Below are 16,612 nucleotides of genomic sequence, written 5' to 3' on the forward strand. Positions count from 1 at the left end.
CACGCAGCTAACACTTGCTACTTTGCTTTTGTCTTGTGAGCTTATTGTAATACATTGTGGAGGGTATTTATCACACAACACAAACTCAGGCTGTTTCATCAAATGTGGTTGCACAGGAGGTTGGTGGGCGCTTTAATTTGAAGTTTAAATGAAAGAATACACTGTGGACAACAATTGCCAGGAATCAGACAACCTCTGTATCACATTGGCTGGAAAGAATGGAGGCAAAGACAACTTGAGTAAACTTTTAAAGGATGCATGTATTTTAACGTTATTGCAACACATGACATTTAAGATAAAGATCTCATCTCATCTTCAACCGCTTCTGGGGTCGGGTCACCAAAAAGAGAGATAGAGAGAGAGTGAGAGAGAGAGAGAGAGACCTAAGTTAGCATGACAACCACTATCTTGATGTATCTCCACTTTTGCTCTCACGCATTCATCCCCTCCTCCCCGCTTTTCCATCCCTGGAGCCCTACACCCCCTACCCTTACTTCTCATTCCTGCCATATCTTGCTCCTCCTTCTTCCCAAACCCACGTTTTCCTCTATTCACTGATCCCTCCTTCCCCCCTCCTCCTCCTCTTCTTCCTTTTCCTCCTTTCTCAACGTCTTGCCCTGCACAGGGAACTCCACATTCCTTTGTGCTGGGCTTTAAGAGCAGTTGCAGGAAAATAAGGAGAATATCAATCGGGTAATTCTGTTGTGGCTATATGCATCTCACACTGTGGTTGTCTGTTGGTACGGCTTTGGGCGCATTCCACATTTTCTCAGGTAAACATTCAATAGTAAAAGTCTCTGAAATAAGAGAGGTATACGTAGAGGATTGACTGCCAGCCCCTAACCTCCAGTGCTCTGCACACACACTATAAACACTCCGTAGACTCGGCTTCAGTTGCCAGGGAGACCGCCATACCTCTGGCTCTGGCCCAGGAGGTTTTCACTACCCACCCCCCATAATAAAAGAAAAACCCAGGAGAGATGGCAGCTGTAGGACAGCTGTTCCTACCAGGACCCCAAGTCTTAGACCACAAATATCATCCCACCATCAGCCTGGACAGCATTTCAGGGAACAGAAACAGCCCGCAGCCCAAATTATTAGACACATCTGCCTCAGTGTCTTCAGAGCCGTACAGAAAAGAACGTGGGGCCCTTCAATACCCAAACAAGCTTACTGTGCATTTTAAAAGACTTTATTCTGCTCTCACTTCTGTGTGCATTGAAATGCATTTTTAAATCCATCTGTGCGCATTTCAAATACATTTGTGAATTGTTCCGTGCACATTTGTGAATCGAATACATTTGTGAATTGTTCCGTGCACATTTGTGAATCTTCCGGTCTGCATTTGTGAGTCGTTCTGTGTGCATTTCCAATTATTGAGACTGATCTAACCCCATAAGTTCTCTCTATCCTGTTGATGAGATTCCATACTGTGTGTTTAACAGTCAAATCAAGAAATATGTCCTGTTAATGTTACTGCTTGATCACAAAGTTGTTGACCTCAATATAACTGTGACACACAGATTCTTTCTTATAAACAGACTAGCAGATACATAAGAGCGAGGAGGCGGCCCCGAGTCAGGTTTGTGGTAGTAGTACACTTTACAGTATCTATTACCACATTCACAATATAACGCTTGCTTCTTATTGAAGAACATGTCAGTTTATTCCACGTGAAAGAGCATTTGGCAGGCGTCTGTCTACAGGAGCCAAAAAAGCCGTAGGGCTGAAACCAACAAGCAGGCACACTGTGTCGGCTTTAAGATGCTGCGGCAAATGAAAGTACAGGGCAACTCATCTTGCGACTGTGGAACGGACAAGATAAGTTTGCTTTTGTGGGGAACACAAGAATTCAACCCGATGGAGTCCGATGGATAGCCACTTGGAAGTCCATTTTAAAGGGAGACAGATGATTAACGGATTGATACTTCAGTGAACAGTTTAGTGCACTGAATGGGGAACTTTGTTAGCGTGACTACACTTTTGCATTTTGTGGAAGAGGTCAAAAGTGTTGTGATTGAAGAACACACAGTACAATACATGTTTGTTCCATTACACATCAAAACTAGAGAGAAATAATGCTTATTTCTGCAGAATGTTTGTACTCTCGTCACAGATGCCTTTTGCTCATGTTTGGTTGAAACCACATTATAAAAAAGAACAAATATTTTCATGGGAATGGGAGCAATAAGAGATCAAAGAGCTCTGCATTATTTTATGATTTTGTGGGCTACTGCAGTTACTGGCTGGCTTTAACCCATATGCAGATTTACAAAATGTATCATTCCATGTATTCACATCCATCCACTTTTGCAGAAATCTCTGTCTGAAGTGTGAAACGTGTGGGAGATTTGGACCAGACTGTCCACTCACTTCTAAAATATATAATTTACACACAAGTGTCGCTGTTACTTTGCCAAATGAAAGAGTTGCCTTCCAAGAGCGTGGACACATAAAAATAGCTGCTTTTCATGTTCAACTGGACAGCAAGAGGAATCATGCTCACTTATCATGTCCATGTATGTTTCTATTTTCCCACTGTTGTATTGTCTATCTCTGTATTAAGCTAGTAGTCCTCTAGAGAAAGACTAACCTGTTCTGTTTCTTTTTGATTCGATGTTAACCACGTTAGAACAGTGGTGATTTGGCTCTCCCCCTCCATCTGTTTTGTTTTCCTTCCATCTCCCTCTTTTTGATGAGCTGGGTCTTCAGTCCCCCTTATAAAATCCCATTAGCTCTTAATGAAGTCGGGCTCCTAGCCTCTCGGCCTCACCTCATTTAGCACGATTGTCTGGCGGCCATTAGCATGGAGGCAATTACAGCCGCACAACAAGAGTAATTGCAAATGCCGACAGGGACCCTGAGAAATGAGAATAAATAAATATTTAAAAGAATATTCAAACTAATACGATTTGATTCAGATGACTGGGAGGGAGCCGCATGTGTCTAAGTTAAATCAACATAATTACAATCAGGGCTGGTGGGGTAAAGGCAGGAATGGATATGGATGGATTGCAAAGCGATTGGCTAAGCACAGGGGTAGCCAGTGTGGTGGAGAGGAAATGTGGGATCACACAGTGAAACTAATAATGTAAAGCACAACCGTGAACCCAAATTTATGTAACAGAGAGGTCAGAGAGAGTACATCTGCGTGTTCACAAGTCAGATATTAGATCCTGCAGCCAAAATAAAGGCCAAAGTAATTTCAGTACGTCCGAAAATCCTTTTAGTTGGACTGTCGGACAGTGTGGCCTAGTAGGACAGTGTGGGAAACATTTGTTGCTGAAGATCATGTCGTGTTAACCTGGGAAGGGGGGAATCAAGGAGTTCCACAAGCTGCTGCATCATGTTGTATTTGTATAGCAGTTTCCTCTCCTCCTCCTATCTGTAAAGCGAAAATGTTATCAGTTTAGTAGCACCAGCTTTTCTTATTATGTTGCGATATCTTCAGTGTACTCAATTCCAAAAAGTTCTGTAGTATTTGTGATTAATATGGACTTCCAGGCATCTCTATTTAACGGAAATCTCACAGAATGAGCACATGAGGCTTGGAGGGCTTAAGTCAAAACGGAGCAAACCTGCTACTCCAACTTAGGAGGAAAGGATAATGAATTTCTCTCTGTGAGCATGGCTAAATGAGGCCATAAACACTTTACTGCCAGCATTCCAAGAGCATCCTATTTATAATAGCGTGCTGTGTTCGGGTGATGAAGTCCTCTCATAAATTACAGCAGGTTGTGTTATTTTGTTACTCTGTTAGTACGTTCTTTAGCCGGGCAAGACACTTGGGCAACCCAAGTTACTAGTGGGCAGGTGGCACTGTGTACAATGGCTCCTGTCATCAGTGTATGAATGGGTGAATGTTGACATGCAGTGTTAAAGCACTTTGAGTGGTCGGAAGACTAGAAAATTCCTATACAAGTCCAGACCATTTATGGTTTTATGTTTGCTCTCAAATCTTGAATTGCATATTTGTTTAGTTTTCCAAGAGTCTTTGGTCCAACATACATTAACGATATTTACCACCACTTAGATTTGTATTTATTCCTGCTGTCCAATTCAATAGCATTATATTTTCCACTAGTTGAAAAATTGCAAATCTCTACATTAAATGTCAGGTACAGCTTAACAACATTAAAACTAGATCGTAGGTAATAACTTTGGCTCACTTGCACTTCTGTGTCATTGATCATTGCAAAAATATCCAATTTTCCATTTCAAACTCTTAGCCCGCCCACATTTTAGCTGTCCAATTAAATGCAAAGGATTTCTTTTAAATCCCTCGTGTAGACTGTTCAAATATGTTTGACTGGGAAAAATGTCACAGTACTGAAGATAAACCCGCTCTAACTCTAAGGAAGCCTACGGGATGGGCTTAATGGCTATCACTGGCAAACCTCAACAACCTTTGACTTGGCCATGAAGTGCACCCAATGTTTTGTGCTATTCATCAAATCACATTTCATTTCAAATATTCAGTATACTGCAATGTTAGGTAAAGTGGCAATGTGTGAAATTGGATCACTTTATTATTAGATCAAACTGGAAACCTGCCGCTGAACCAACAAAACTCCTTGTGAAATCTGGGAGGCTATGCTGAAACAACAGCAGGCTGCAGTCTTAGTGCCAGATTTCCAAGGCATTTCTCATCAACCCCACTCCACCCCTCAATCCCACCACCCACCACCGCTGGTGCCCTCTTTCATGCCTCCTAAGCTGAATGACAGGTGGCAGTAACCCGATCAGCGCAGGCCTTCATCAAGGAAGCACTTCCATCTCAAATGGGCACGTTGCCCACTCGCCCACCCGAAGGCCACACTGCACAGGGGCTTCTCAGGCTGGAAGGGGAGTGTGTGTGTGTGTGTGTATTCATAACTAAGGCAGGGGAAGGGGGAGCTGAGCTACAATGGCCACAGAGGCCCTGGAAGGGGGACAGGGGTAAGGGCTATAATGGAGTTTTTGGCTGAAGAACCAAGCGGCAGAGCTGGCAGCGGGTGCACAGGGCTCAAACGGGAAACTGGAGGCTGCCTCTCACAATAGCCACCGCGAGAGTCCCAGAGGGTCGTCCACAATAGCAGGGCGACCGGTTGTTGCCAACAATGACCTCGAAGGCCCCACTGCTCTGAGGTTGTCTCACCCGTCAGCACTTCCCTTTTCGAGCTTCTTTACTGCTAATGCTAAGATTATTAATTAGGGCAATGCATCTGAAACACGTCTACCTTTTTGTGTAGCTTTAGCTACAGTGCTACAATACACTATGAACAATGCATTTCCAGCAGTTTCTCAAATTCAAGCCGTAACAACATTTTCTTAACCCATGTACCCAAGGACTGTCAACCTTTAAAACAGACAACGAAGTGTTACACAGAACTAGTAAATATACTCATTAGGACTTCATCTCAGATTTGAAAAACCTATTGGCAATCACAAGTGCAGCGGAGCATCTTGGCGCGAAATTAGTAATCCAGGGAGTAAGACAAGCCTGTCCTTGTGCAACCCACAGCCCCTGTAAAAAAAGTTTATTTGTGTAGAATAGCTCTACAAGCAATCACCCCATGGGCTAGAAGGATTGTGAGTGGAATTGGAGGGGGGCGGCAATGTAGGGGGTGGGTAGGCGGGTCTCCAACCAGGAGGAGATTTAATTAGTGAAATCACATTAAGTCTAACAAAATTAAGCGTAAAACAACCCTTGGTGGGGAGCCGTGCTGGAGCATTTTGGGTGGAGAGAGGGAGGAACACTTAGGGGCCAGGAGGATAGAGAGAGTAGCTGTGTGATTTGTCCGTCCTGTGTGTAGAAAGAGACAAACGGCTCAGTATGACCAGACCTCCTCTGGCAATTGACACAACGCTGCCATGTGTACACAGATGCTCCTTTTGAATAGCTCTCATTCACTACAGAAGGACATTTGCAAAATTTGACCACAAAGTGTAAATTAGGATTTATAAAGAATTTGACCAAAACATCACTTTCCAATTAGAGTTTAATGTAACAAGAGCGGGAAAATGACAGAGGACAGCAGTTTTGAACTTTTGAATGCTGCTGTCAAACACATGTCTTTACAAGAACGTTGGTGGACGCTTTGTTAAAAACCATTGTTCATAGTCCAATGGTAATATATGTATGTATGCCATGATAAGTCCAGAGTGAGGCTGTTGTAATAGCATACAAACTGAGGTCAGACCACTAAAACATTTGGTGGGGCTGTTGAAAGGATCACAGTTCCGCTTAATAAGCACTAATGTTAATTGTAGATCTGCGATGAGATGCAAGCTGCGTTCTCGTGCATTAAAGCCAAGTGCAGCACAACATCCTCCGACCTCACTTCCAAATGGGTGATCTCCACTTTGCTACATCAGTGCTTCACATGGCTTTGGATGAAAACAGCAAGGTACCGAATTATACGATGCTGATCCTATATTCCAATGCCTATATTCCTAAATATGTGGCTGTGTCAAAATGTAACATGTAACACCCAACTGTGTGAACATCAAGACTCCCTTCAGGAAAAAATGTTGAATCCACAGTTTCAAAATGGTGAAAACCGAACCTGAAGGGCATCAATCATTCAAATTCTTTGACAAAGAGACCCTGTCTAGAATGGACCAGAGAGTGGTCGGACCTGACCTAGTGACAGTTAGACCCATTTCAAATTGCAGATCTCCCATAAAGACTGAAATAGAGAGAGAACAACAAACACTGACTGTCGCATGCTGCTCCCATAACAAATCACATTTACTCCTGCAGTGATTATGATGCACACATGGAGCCATGTCTGCTCCAAATCCCCCAGGTGTTGGAGACATATTGACCTAGTAGTAGACTCGCAGACCCCAGACCGGGTCGGAGTTAAGGGAATTTGGACGAGGTCCGATTCGGGTTCCAGGTTGAGACTCGTATACTCCAAAATGAGAGGGTAGGGACACTTGATAAATACTTTAAACAGCAGCTGTGCATCTTAAGAAAACAGCTGTGACTCAAGCTCACAGATAAATTGAAAGCAAAATGATCAAAAGAGGGTTTTTTTTATTAAGCCTCGAGAAAAAAAAATATTCGATTCAGTTTCAATTCAGAAGGAACAACCACAACTTTTTCAGCTCTTCAGATCAATTTGAAATTAGATGCAAATGTGGGTGAGCAGAGGACATTAAAGTTCTCCGTCTTATTTCAATTAGAACCACAGGTACCGGCAGTAATATTAAAATGCTCCGAGACAGCAATCTCTGCCTAAATTCTAATATCATTTCTCTGTCTATGGATGGAGTCAGGTGGAGGTGGACAACAACAACAAACAGGACAATTCTGACAAACCATTCCTTGTGCATGATCGAAGCCTTGTTATCACAATAATAACATGTCAAAACCACCATAGTATCAATAACTGCTTGTCTCTCTCATGATCTGTTTTTGATTCATTCTAAATAGAGCATGTGTTGTGACAATATTGTCAGCTGTTGCAGTAACTAAAGTCACACTGCTAGTTATCACAGCTACTGCAACATGAACACTTCATTCATCTTGTCTGAATCATTTTGGAGCTAAGACAACTTTCTGTTGATAGAAACAGTTGCTAATGGAAAACAATATAAACCCTTTTTCATTTGAGTTATTTACATTTGACTTAGTTGTTGTTGCCTTTCTATTTCTTGTCAAGACCACAAACAAGCAGATAGGTCTGGGGTCACATGGTCCCATGGGGTTTGTTTAGGAATATAACATTTGTGGAAACATGTGTAAAACTCTGTACAGTGTAAGTCAAGAAACACCATTGCAATTTCAATGTCAGATATGGAAATTAAATCACCCGAATTACCACTGGGTCACATTCACTTTCATCTCTGTCTAAGATGCAAAGAGTGTGTTTGTTAGAGAGTGAATCCTCAATCATTCAAAAAAAGCACAGCTATCTATTGATGTTCCAGCCAGAACAGAGAACGAAAAAATCAAGAGTCTAATATAAAGGGTTTCAAAAATGTCAACAAAATGAGCTCAAGTGATTGAACCGATCTTCAGGTTTTTACTGGCTTGTTTTTTTCGGAGTAACAGGCTTTTAGCTTTTAAACTTTAGCTACAGACTCTGGCCTGGCACCGTGTTGATAGCATGAATTACATCTGGTAAATCAAATCAGACTGCCACTGGCCTACCAAAAATAGATTATTAGCCAGACGTGTAGCATGAAAGTGTCTATTACGAAACACATGCTTAAAAACTGCAAACAGCTTTGTGAATATACTACTTGGTTCATCATAAGGTTTAGAGGAAGGCATCTGACAACTTACAGTTGACTTTCCCACAGCAACAAGCAGCTTCCAATGTTGCTCTCTGCTCCGTGGCCCTCTATCCAACTCTCGATACAGATCCTGTGGACAGAGGACAAGGTTTAAGCTATAGTGCTTAATAAAGTCAGGATTATTATTATGAAACAGGACATTGAAAATGGTGGCGTGCATGACAGTAAGTGGAAAACCGAAAAAAACGTCCATGCAAGCAGAGATGCAGTATATGTTCAACTCTGATATTTTACTGGTGGGATGGACGTCATCATATTGAACATTATCTGATACAACGCCTTGTGATAACAAGTGCTCTGATGCACTCTGAGGCGTCTGTAGGCGCATTAACGCACTGGTTAGGATTCAGTCTGCTTTACATGTCACAATGCGCTAAAGTGATGAACCTGGTGTTAACATCCCCATGGAAAGACCGAAACCACTTACTTATACTTAAAGGCTTCCTACCAGAAAGCAGTTTAATACTATACATTTGGGGAACCGAAGCCTACAAAAATGTGTTGTATATATATATATTTTTTTTTTAAGGCTCAATATTTCCCTATTAAGCTGGTCCCTGCAGTTTTTAACAAAAGTTGCGAGCCAAAGGGGGGTGATAGTCCATTTGTAGGGTACCATTTTCAGCTGCGGATGAATCCACACATGGCGCTCTAGTGAGTATTTGTGGTGGCAGGACGGCATATGTGGAATTGAGTGAAAATAAACTAAAGTGTTCATGGTGATGAAGGAACATGTCAAACAGTGCAACAGTGAGGCTCCTTGATGTGTGGATCAATGGAGCTTTATGGCACAGAGAACAAGGAGAAATCAAGTTTTAGACTCAAAGCACATTTTGCCTGCATATTCCACTAGTTCAGGCAAGACAGGGTCACACAACCAGGCAGAAGCTGAACATGAATGTCAATATACCATATTTTCTGGTCATATTCATATTTTATTTGAATATAGATATTTATGGCTGACATGAAACAAAAGGATAAGATACAAGAACCTTGCTGCATTTAAACAAGTGCTGTTCTGGCAACATGTTATGTGTCTGCGACCAAAGCCATTTCAAAAAATTCTTCTCACGATTTTCTTCAGAAGTTCAGAAAAAAACAAAAGAGCAGAATTTTTCAGACATCTACTAAATGCCTATTTCCAAGGTCATGCTTAAACTTCCGCTAATCTATCCATCAATATACCAAATAATACACCATTCCATTGTCAAACTTTGATGAAAAGCTGAATTTATGAAGTAGCTCTCGCTTAAATTAACTAAAATAATAAATAATTAATTAAATAACTTTACTGGACTCGGATGGGTATAATTGAGGGTTGGTAGTACACATTTAAATATCAGAGTGCTAGTATAAACGTTTTTAAGGCATCATTATAAAAATGTGTGTTTCATTAGCTTGAATTAGGTTGTTATTGTATTATAATTACTAGTAACTTGATTTACATTCAATTCATCATTTAATAAAATTTCCCATCACTAAAGACAAAATGCATCTGATTATGATTTGCACTGATTTGGGGATAACAGGGAGGTCAGAGAGCCTTTGTGACTCAAATTCCTTTAAGCAATGGACTGGCTGGCCATGTCTGAGCCACAGGGGCATAGCGCAGCAGAGAGAGTTATAGAGCACATGCAAAAGATTTAAGTTCAATCAAGCATTCAGGGCTGGACACCTGATCTTTCGCTTAAAGCCCATACAGAACAGTGGGAGTGTGGCCGGGCCTTACAGCAGGCCGCCTACCTCCAGCAATCTGCTAACACCGAGCCTCTGAGGGGATGGTATTTACCCAGCCCCGCAGAGCTCAGTGGGGACTACTGTGTGTGGTAGGTAGGTACTACCAGAGGCCCCGAGTGGGGGGGGGGGGGACTGGGATGAAAGCTGTGGAGATTTAACCAACAGAGCTGAAACACTTTTTTAACAAGAATCAATCTTTAAAGGCAGAGCAAGTGAGAAAAACCATTAAACGAGTATTCTATCCCACTGTCATACAAAGTGTTTACATCCTTTAAGATGTTGCGAATAAAGGGGTTCATTGAACATAGAATAGATAAACATCACAGTACTTTATGAGAAAATTGCAGAACTATTTTCTGAAGATTGTTTTCCAGAATGAGTTTTTCAAATGTTTAAACTCTAAACTAAAAAGGAAAAGCAAGTACTGTGGCACCTGGAGCTTTAAATATAGTTTAATATATCTACTCGCTACTGCGCATAAAAAATGTAATTAATTTTGTTTTGGTAACAGACTTGGTTGACATTTTTGTTTGTCTCTGTTTGGAGGGAAGTCAAGCTGTTGGTCGGCTTCCCACTACAATAACAGACGTGGAGCTTTGAAATATAATAGTGCACGTTAACGACAGTAAAGATACACACAAAGCCCGAGAAAAAGAGAATGTCTTTAGGATGTAGCTCAAGTTACACTTCCAAACGGCCCCTCAGACCATGGGAGATTTGGGTGAGGGCCTTTCTTAGCTTTCTTAGGGCAACAAAGAAAACATTTTAGCCTCTTGGTAAGCCTTCCTGAAGCCCTCCCTAAGCTCCTAAGGCTCTTCCTCCCTTGGCCATCCCTTACGGCCCCGTCTGGGCTCCAGAGGACCCTCTCTGTATACTAAAAACCGCCACACACACCGCTCGCCATCTCTCGCATGACCCTTCTGGGACCCAGCGGACCTTCCTGTTGACGTCAAAGCAAACCAAAGCGGGAGCCGATGCAGCGAGGGGCTCCACCCAGGGGGCTGGAGGTCTAATCACTGTGTTCCTCACAAAAGGCGCAGAGGAAACATTAGCATTTGCTAAATCTGCCCACCTTCACACTGCAGCCCACACATGTGTCTACATTTATAGGGGAGTACATTACCTATCATTGATCTGACAAAGGTGGTTACTTTATGAATACGTATTGTAGAAAATTGAAAAACAATTTAATTTTGAACTTTATGATATAATATAAGAGACACTGGTGCTACCAATCCAATAAAGAGCCAATAAAAGGTTCATAAGAACCTCCGCTATTGGTAGCCACAGGCACAGTTACCCACAGTCTATGAAGGAAATCAGATATGGATAGTTTAGTCAAAGAACAGAAGATATTACAGCAACTCTTCAGAACAGATTAACAGAAGTCTGCATGTCTAAATAATTGAATATGTCACCCTGGGTTCTGAGGAAAGTTGATTGGTGCTTTTCTATTTTATATGGCAGGTCAAGTAGGATGTCACTACACCATTTGGCTAAGAGCAATTTAAAACTATTTTCCCACATATTATAGATTGTGAATGAAGAAAATAATCAGCAGACTAATATATATATATATATATATATATATATATATAATTTGAATGTAATAATTGTTTGCTCATCATAGCATTTTCACTTAAAGACCCAGTATGTGGGAAAGTAAAGCCAAGTAAATAGAAGAATTACAGTGAGCGGCGCAAAAGCTGAAATGTGCCTATACAGCCATGGTTTGGTTGGTTTGTTGTTGTTGCTGTAGAAACATGGCTGCTCACTCAATGGCTCATTCGAAGGAAAACACAACCATTCTCATTTGCAGGTGATTAGAACTAAAGGAAAACTGCAATATGTCTTATATTTCATGCCAATATATATCAATAAATACTACGTACTGTACTTTAAAATAAGAAATATGGTAACTTCTTCAAGTCAAAAGAAGGCAGTTCCACAATACTGATACACACATCTACAGTCATTGAATTCTGGATTAAACCAAACAGTGTGAGGATTAGATGTTGCTCTTTATAAATATGTTTTAGCATTATTATGACTGAAATAATTGGGCTATTGTGGAAAACTTGTGATTCTTGAGAGATGTTTTTTTTTTATTGCTCCACTGTGTACAAGATTTGTTCATATCAATAATGGGACATGCTTCAATGCGTCAGGGAAACCTTCGGAGAGAATCTATTCTCATTTGACTCATTTCATTTCACCGCCTTCATTTGTGGCAAAGCAGGTTTGGAGAAGACACAGACATGATTACCTTTTCACCACTTCCTGCCTAAATATCAAATGGAGAAAAGTCCAGATGGATATCTTCAAGATTCCCAAATCCTCCTTTTTATCGCGAGCAAGAGCTTTGAGGTCAAGGTGTGAAGGGAGGACCAAAAGACCCGTTTTCCACAAACCCTCCGCAGCTATAGCCCCCAGCTGTTCAAGGGCTTCCATAACAACAGCTGCGCAAAGGGTTCAGTGGTTCATGTTGCTATGACAACAGCAGGATCAATTGGCATGCACAGACTCAGGGCTAATAGCAAAAGTGACATTATACCATAATTTTGTCTCAATAAAACACAGACAGGTTTTTTACTGCACTGAGATTCAGGAGGACATAAAAAAAGCGGCAAATAATTAATTTAGCACGATAACGCCTGTGGCTTGTTCGCCCAGAACTTGCATGGATCTCCCACGCTTAATGGCAACCAACCTCCTCACACTTCAAATTCATGATGATGTGATTGTTTCCAAGCTCATACAATGGAAGCTAAATAAATCGTGGTCCCGCAGCTGTATGTGCCACAGATCACTGAACGGCAGGATGTGCGACAATCAGAAATATTTCTGTTCTCCTGACAAACAGGATATCTGCTCACTTGGCCAACTGAACAGTTAGACTGTATGAGGGGTGTGGGGGGATTTACACCCAACACATTGTAACGGAGTATGGTAAACCAACCGCGCCACAAGCAGAACCCTCAAATGTGATGGAAGTAGCAAAGCTTTTCAACTTCAACCGTTTGAGGCTAATTCCAGGGAATAAGGGGGGCTCACAATGACATGGGCAGGTATTCCCACAGGAGGAAGAAAAGCCAGCTCGGAGTCAGTGTGGATTTAAGCTTAACATTTAACAAGCATGCAGCTGATACAGACAGCTGAACCAGACAAAACACGGCAGTGACACTCACATTTAGTCGCCACTAATATGAGCGCTTTATCCAGCTGCAACACATCAGAACAACATTCCAGCTTGACACCAGGCTCTAACTTTGTGTCTTTACCTTTTTAATCTACTCTCGGCTGATATTCAACATTGATCATTCTTTTCTGTCCCAATGAAAATGATTGCCACTCGTGAACAGTGGGATTGGGGGGGGGGGGGGGGGTGGGGGCTACTCAAAATATCCAAGTCGTGATGAGTCAGGATAGATAAAGCAAACAAAAAGGAGACCAGCCTGATTTCCTCCAGTCTGAGCTTTCCAATTCTCAGTAACATCATTGGATTCCTCTATTTAATGAAACAAGTTGCATCAAAGAGAAGAAAAAAAAGTGAACCATCTCGTCAGATGCAATTTGAATGTATGGTGGCTCTGAGTGGCCAAACCGCACTAGTGGATGTGGAAGAAGAGGCTTACAACGTAAAACATGAATAATAGAAAAAGCTTTTAGAGAAGGCTTGTAAACGTGGGTGACACAAAGTGGGGTTGTGTTTATTTTTCAATGCACAATAATCTCAGACCAAAAGTACAGACTTAGTTTTTAAAAAGCTTTTAGTGCTTAGGGGAGTAGTGAAGGAGGGAACGGGAGGGATTTTGGACACAGTCCAGACCTCTAGCATGTACAAAAAGATTTTGTAAAAAGCTAAAAAGTATCATTCTCTCTGAGACATGAATTTAAACAGACACAGTTTACCAATCACTTCTCCTACACTTCATTATTTATATAAAAGATAACACCCATGAGATGTTAATATGTGTAAAGAATTTAAACATATTTTATTGTCTGGGTCTGACAGACGGGGAAGGTTTTTAAGACACAAGCAAAATGGACTCATCAGAGGCTGAGGCTCTACTTGGAAATCCCCATCACCTTCTGAATTGAGCCAACCTTTATTTTCTAACTCTCTCCTCCCGGTGAGAATACAAAGGAAGAAGGTTAACTGTTTCACTGACGTGCTGGATGTCTCCTTCAGTTGTTCAGCGTGCACATAATGCTCATAATAAATCATGATCTCCCTGTGGGCTGAGCCTGCAGACTTTACTGTGTTCTCTGTAGTCTCCACTGTGCAATTCCACACATTAGAAATGCACTGCTTGTTTCACAGCCCCCCTTGGCTCCATATCCAGGTAGTAAAATACAAAGTACTTTCTGTCCATTTCCCTAGAACAGAAAAATGGTGTATTTAAATTGAAGGTGCTCTGCCATCTGTACTGAATGTCTATGGCGCTTCACAAATACCACTGACCACGGGGGGAGAGGCACGGCAGTGAGATGGTTCACTTATACGGATGCGGAAAGAGGGATCCTAACAAACTCCAAAACTTGCACATTCGAAAATGAGTGTCCTTGTGCACACACGCACATATGAAAATAGGCCTGTTTGGAAGTAGCCGTCATGCCATGGCTAGTCACACCTTCATGCAGTGGCGAGTGGCTAGAGGGCCATGGGGCCTGCCCCAACCTTGAGCCACAAAAAAACAAAAAATCATAATTCTTTTTACTATATTAAAAATACATTTTACAAACAGTCAATAACTATGAATTTGTGTTTTTGAAATATGGAATATACCCAGTAATATTTGTAAAATAAGATATCTGCGCAAAATATATTCTTTTCCTGCACGTCCTCTTCACCTGTCTGCTTGTCTCAGCTGGGGCCAGGCCCAAAAGAGGCTGGTCTAAGAAGGAGTTTAGCCAATAGCTGATTAAATATAAATGAGTGACATACATACATGCACAAGCAGTATTCTTTCAAGAAGACCCAACCCGAACTCGGTAAAATCTCTCATTCAAGACCTGTTTGAGAGAAGAACTTTGACAGAGAAACTAGAGGTCAAAAACCTGGACCCAGACCAAGCTGACTTCACAATCAGATAAAGGACTGGCGTGGAAGAGAAGCCGCACATGCAAAGCTTCTGTAGAGACTGCTACACCCAAGGGTTTGGCTAGCTGGATGCAGTTGTGCTAACGACGTATTTTACTTCCCGTGCTTGCTTTTTAAAATCAATATATACAGTACACACACAGATGAATCATAGATCATATGACCATACTGGAATGTTTGCTGAAACTAATTGGCTGGCCCTACCAAAAAACAATTCCACCAGTTGCCACTGCCTTCATAGTGCCTTCAACATCTCCCCGCCTCCATGTGGACCTCTGTATTCAACAAATACATACTCGTTTTGGGGCATTCCCTTTGTTTTGGGCTACTACTTTCAGCTACTTACTGTTTGTAAACTGTCTTGAAAGGCCATCAGTTTCACAATATATTTCTCAATACCTTCAGTGTAACACATAGAAGATCAACCAAGTATAGTCTGACCCCCCAAAAGACTCCTTCAAAGCTAAACAAAAAAAATCGGACCTGCAATCAGCACTATCACGTTTCAAATGACCCATTTCCAGCACTCTGACACCGTAGCAATGCCAAAACAGTGCCAGCAGGGAGACGGGCACCGACATATAACGGGGGGTAGTGTGAGACCGGCGTGACATGCCTCCGGTACCACTGACTCAACAGCTCTTTAGACCTCTGTGAAGTTGGAGTGCAAGGCATCTGTCACTATGCCATCTCTTGCATTTTAGTTCATTCTTTATCAGACTTTGTCATCTATTCAGCTGCAAATCTGGTTTTCGGTGAGATCTCAATGAGTTGGTTTGTTCGGAAGATTCTCTGGTTCTTATTCTTATTCTCTGGCTGAGAAATATGGGAATAATCTAATATGACAGTTTTGGGGTTGATATTTGTCACAAAATAATTAGACAATGATATTGTTGACTAACAACATATCATGAACATGAACAGTTTATACAAGTCCCCCACTGCAGGCTCTAAAACCTGAAAGGGACAGAAGGAATAATGCGATATCTAATCTCACATCCCCATATTGATACAAACACTATTTAGAAATCGTGTAGCGGATATGACTAAGATAAAGATATCAGCGAGCCTCCGTGATGGCCTCACATCGTCATGCTGGGTTTGCTTTTGACACAGCAATGAGAACAGAATCTTTTCAGTGGAAATCTTTCTTAGAACTGTTCCCCTTTCAGTTAAAAATGATTCATAATGAGAAATTCAGGAAAATTACCCGCAACATTCTGTAAAACATCTCTATCCTACTCATCTATCTATCATACTGTACTGTGTGTCTTTAAGGCACTAGGAAATCAGATTGAATTAAGTTGTATAAACTCTTTTCAGATAATGGCTGAAACCACATTGTGATTAAGAATTTATTTTTCCCTCACAACAACTGATGCTGAAAATATCTCATTATGTTTGTGTTTTAGTTAGTAAAAGGTGTCACTGCCAAAAATGCTGCAGGGCCAAAAACAAACTGAGTCTGAAACATTTGGCGTC

At 41.4% G+C, this 16,612-nt stretch overlaps 1 protein-coding gene across 7 annotated transcripts in view; it reads right to left on the minus strand.

Annotated features, from left to right (window-relative positions):
• Positions 1-16,612, minus strand: part of LOC120822319 (homeobox protein PKNOX2) — an 85,391-nt gene that overhangs the window by 59,908 nt on the left and 8,871 nt on the right. For all 7 annotated transcript variants that reach the window (XM_040181907.2, XM_040181910.2, XM_078107344.1 and 4 more), the window contains exon 2: positions 8,279-8,359. In XM_040181907.2, the coding sequence (XP_040037841.1) occupies positions 8,279-8,359 (81 nt within the window). The remainder of the gene's footprint in view (positions 1-8,278; positions 8,360-16,612) is intronic.

The sequence above is a fragment of the Gasterosteus aculeatus genome, chromosome 7 (genome assembly GCF_964276395.1).
Source record: "Gasterosteus aculeatus chromosome 7, fGasAcu3.hap1.1, whole genome shotgun sequence".
NCBI classification, from domain to species: domain Eukaryota; kingdom Metazoa; phylum Chordata; class Actinopteri; order Perciformes; family Gasterosteidae; genus Gasterosteus; species Gasterosteus aculeatus.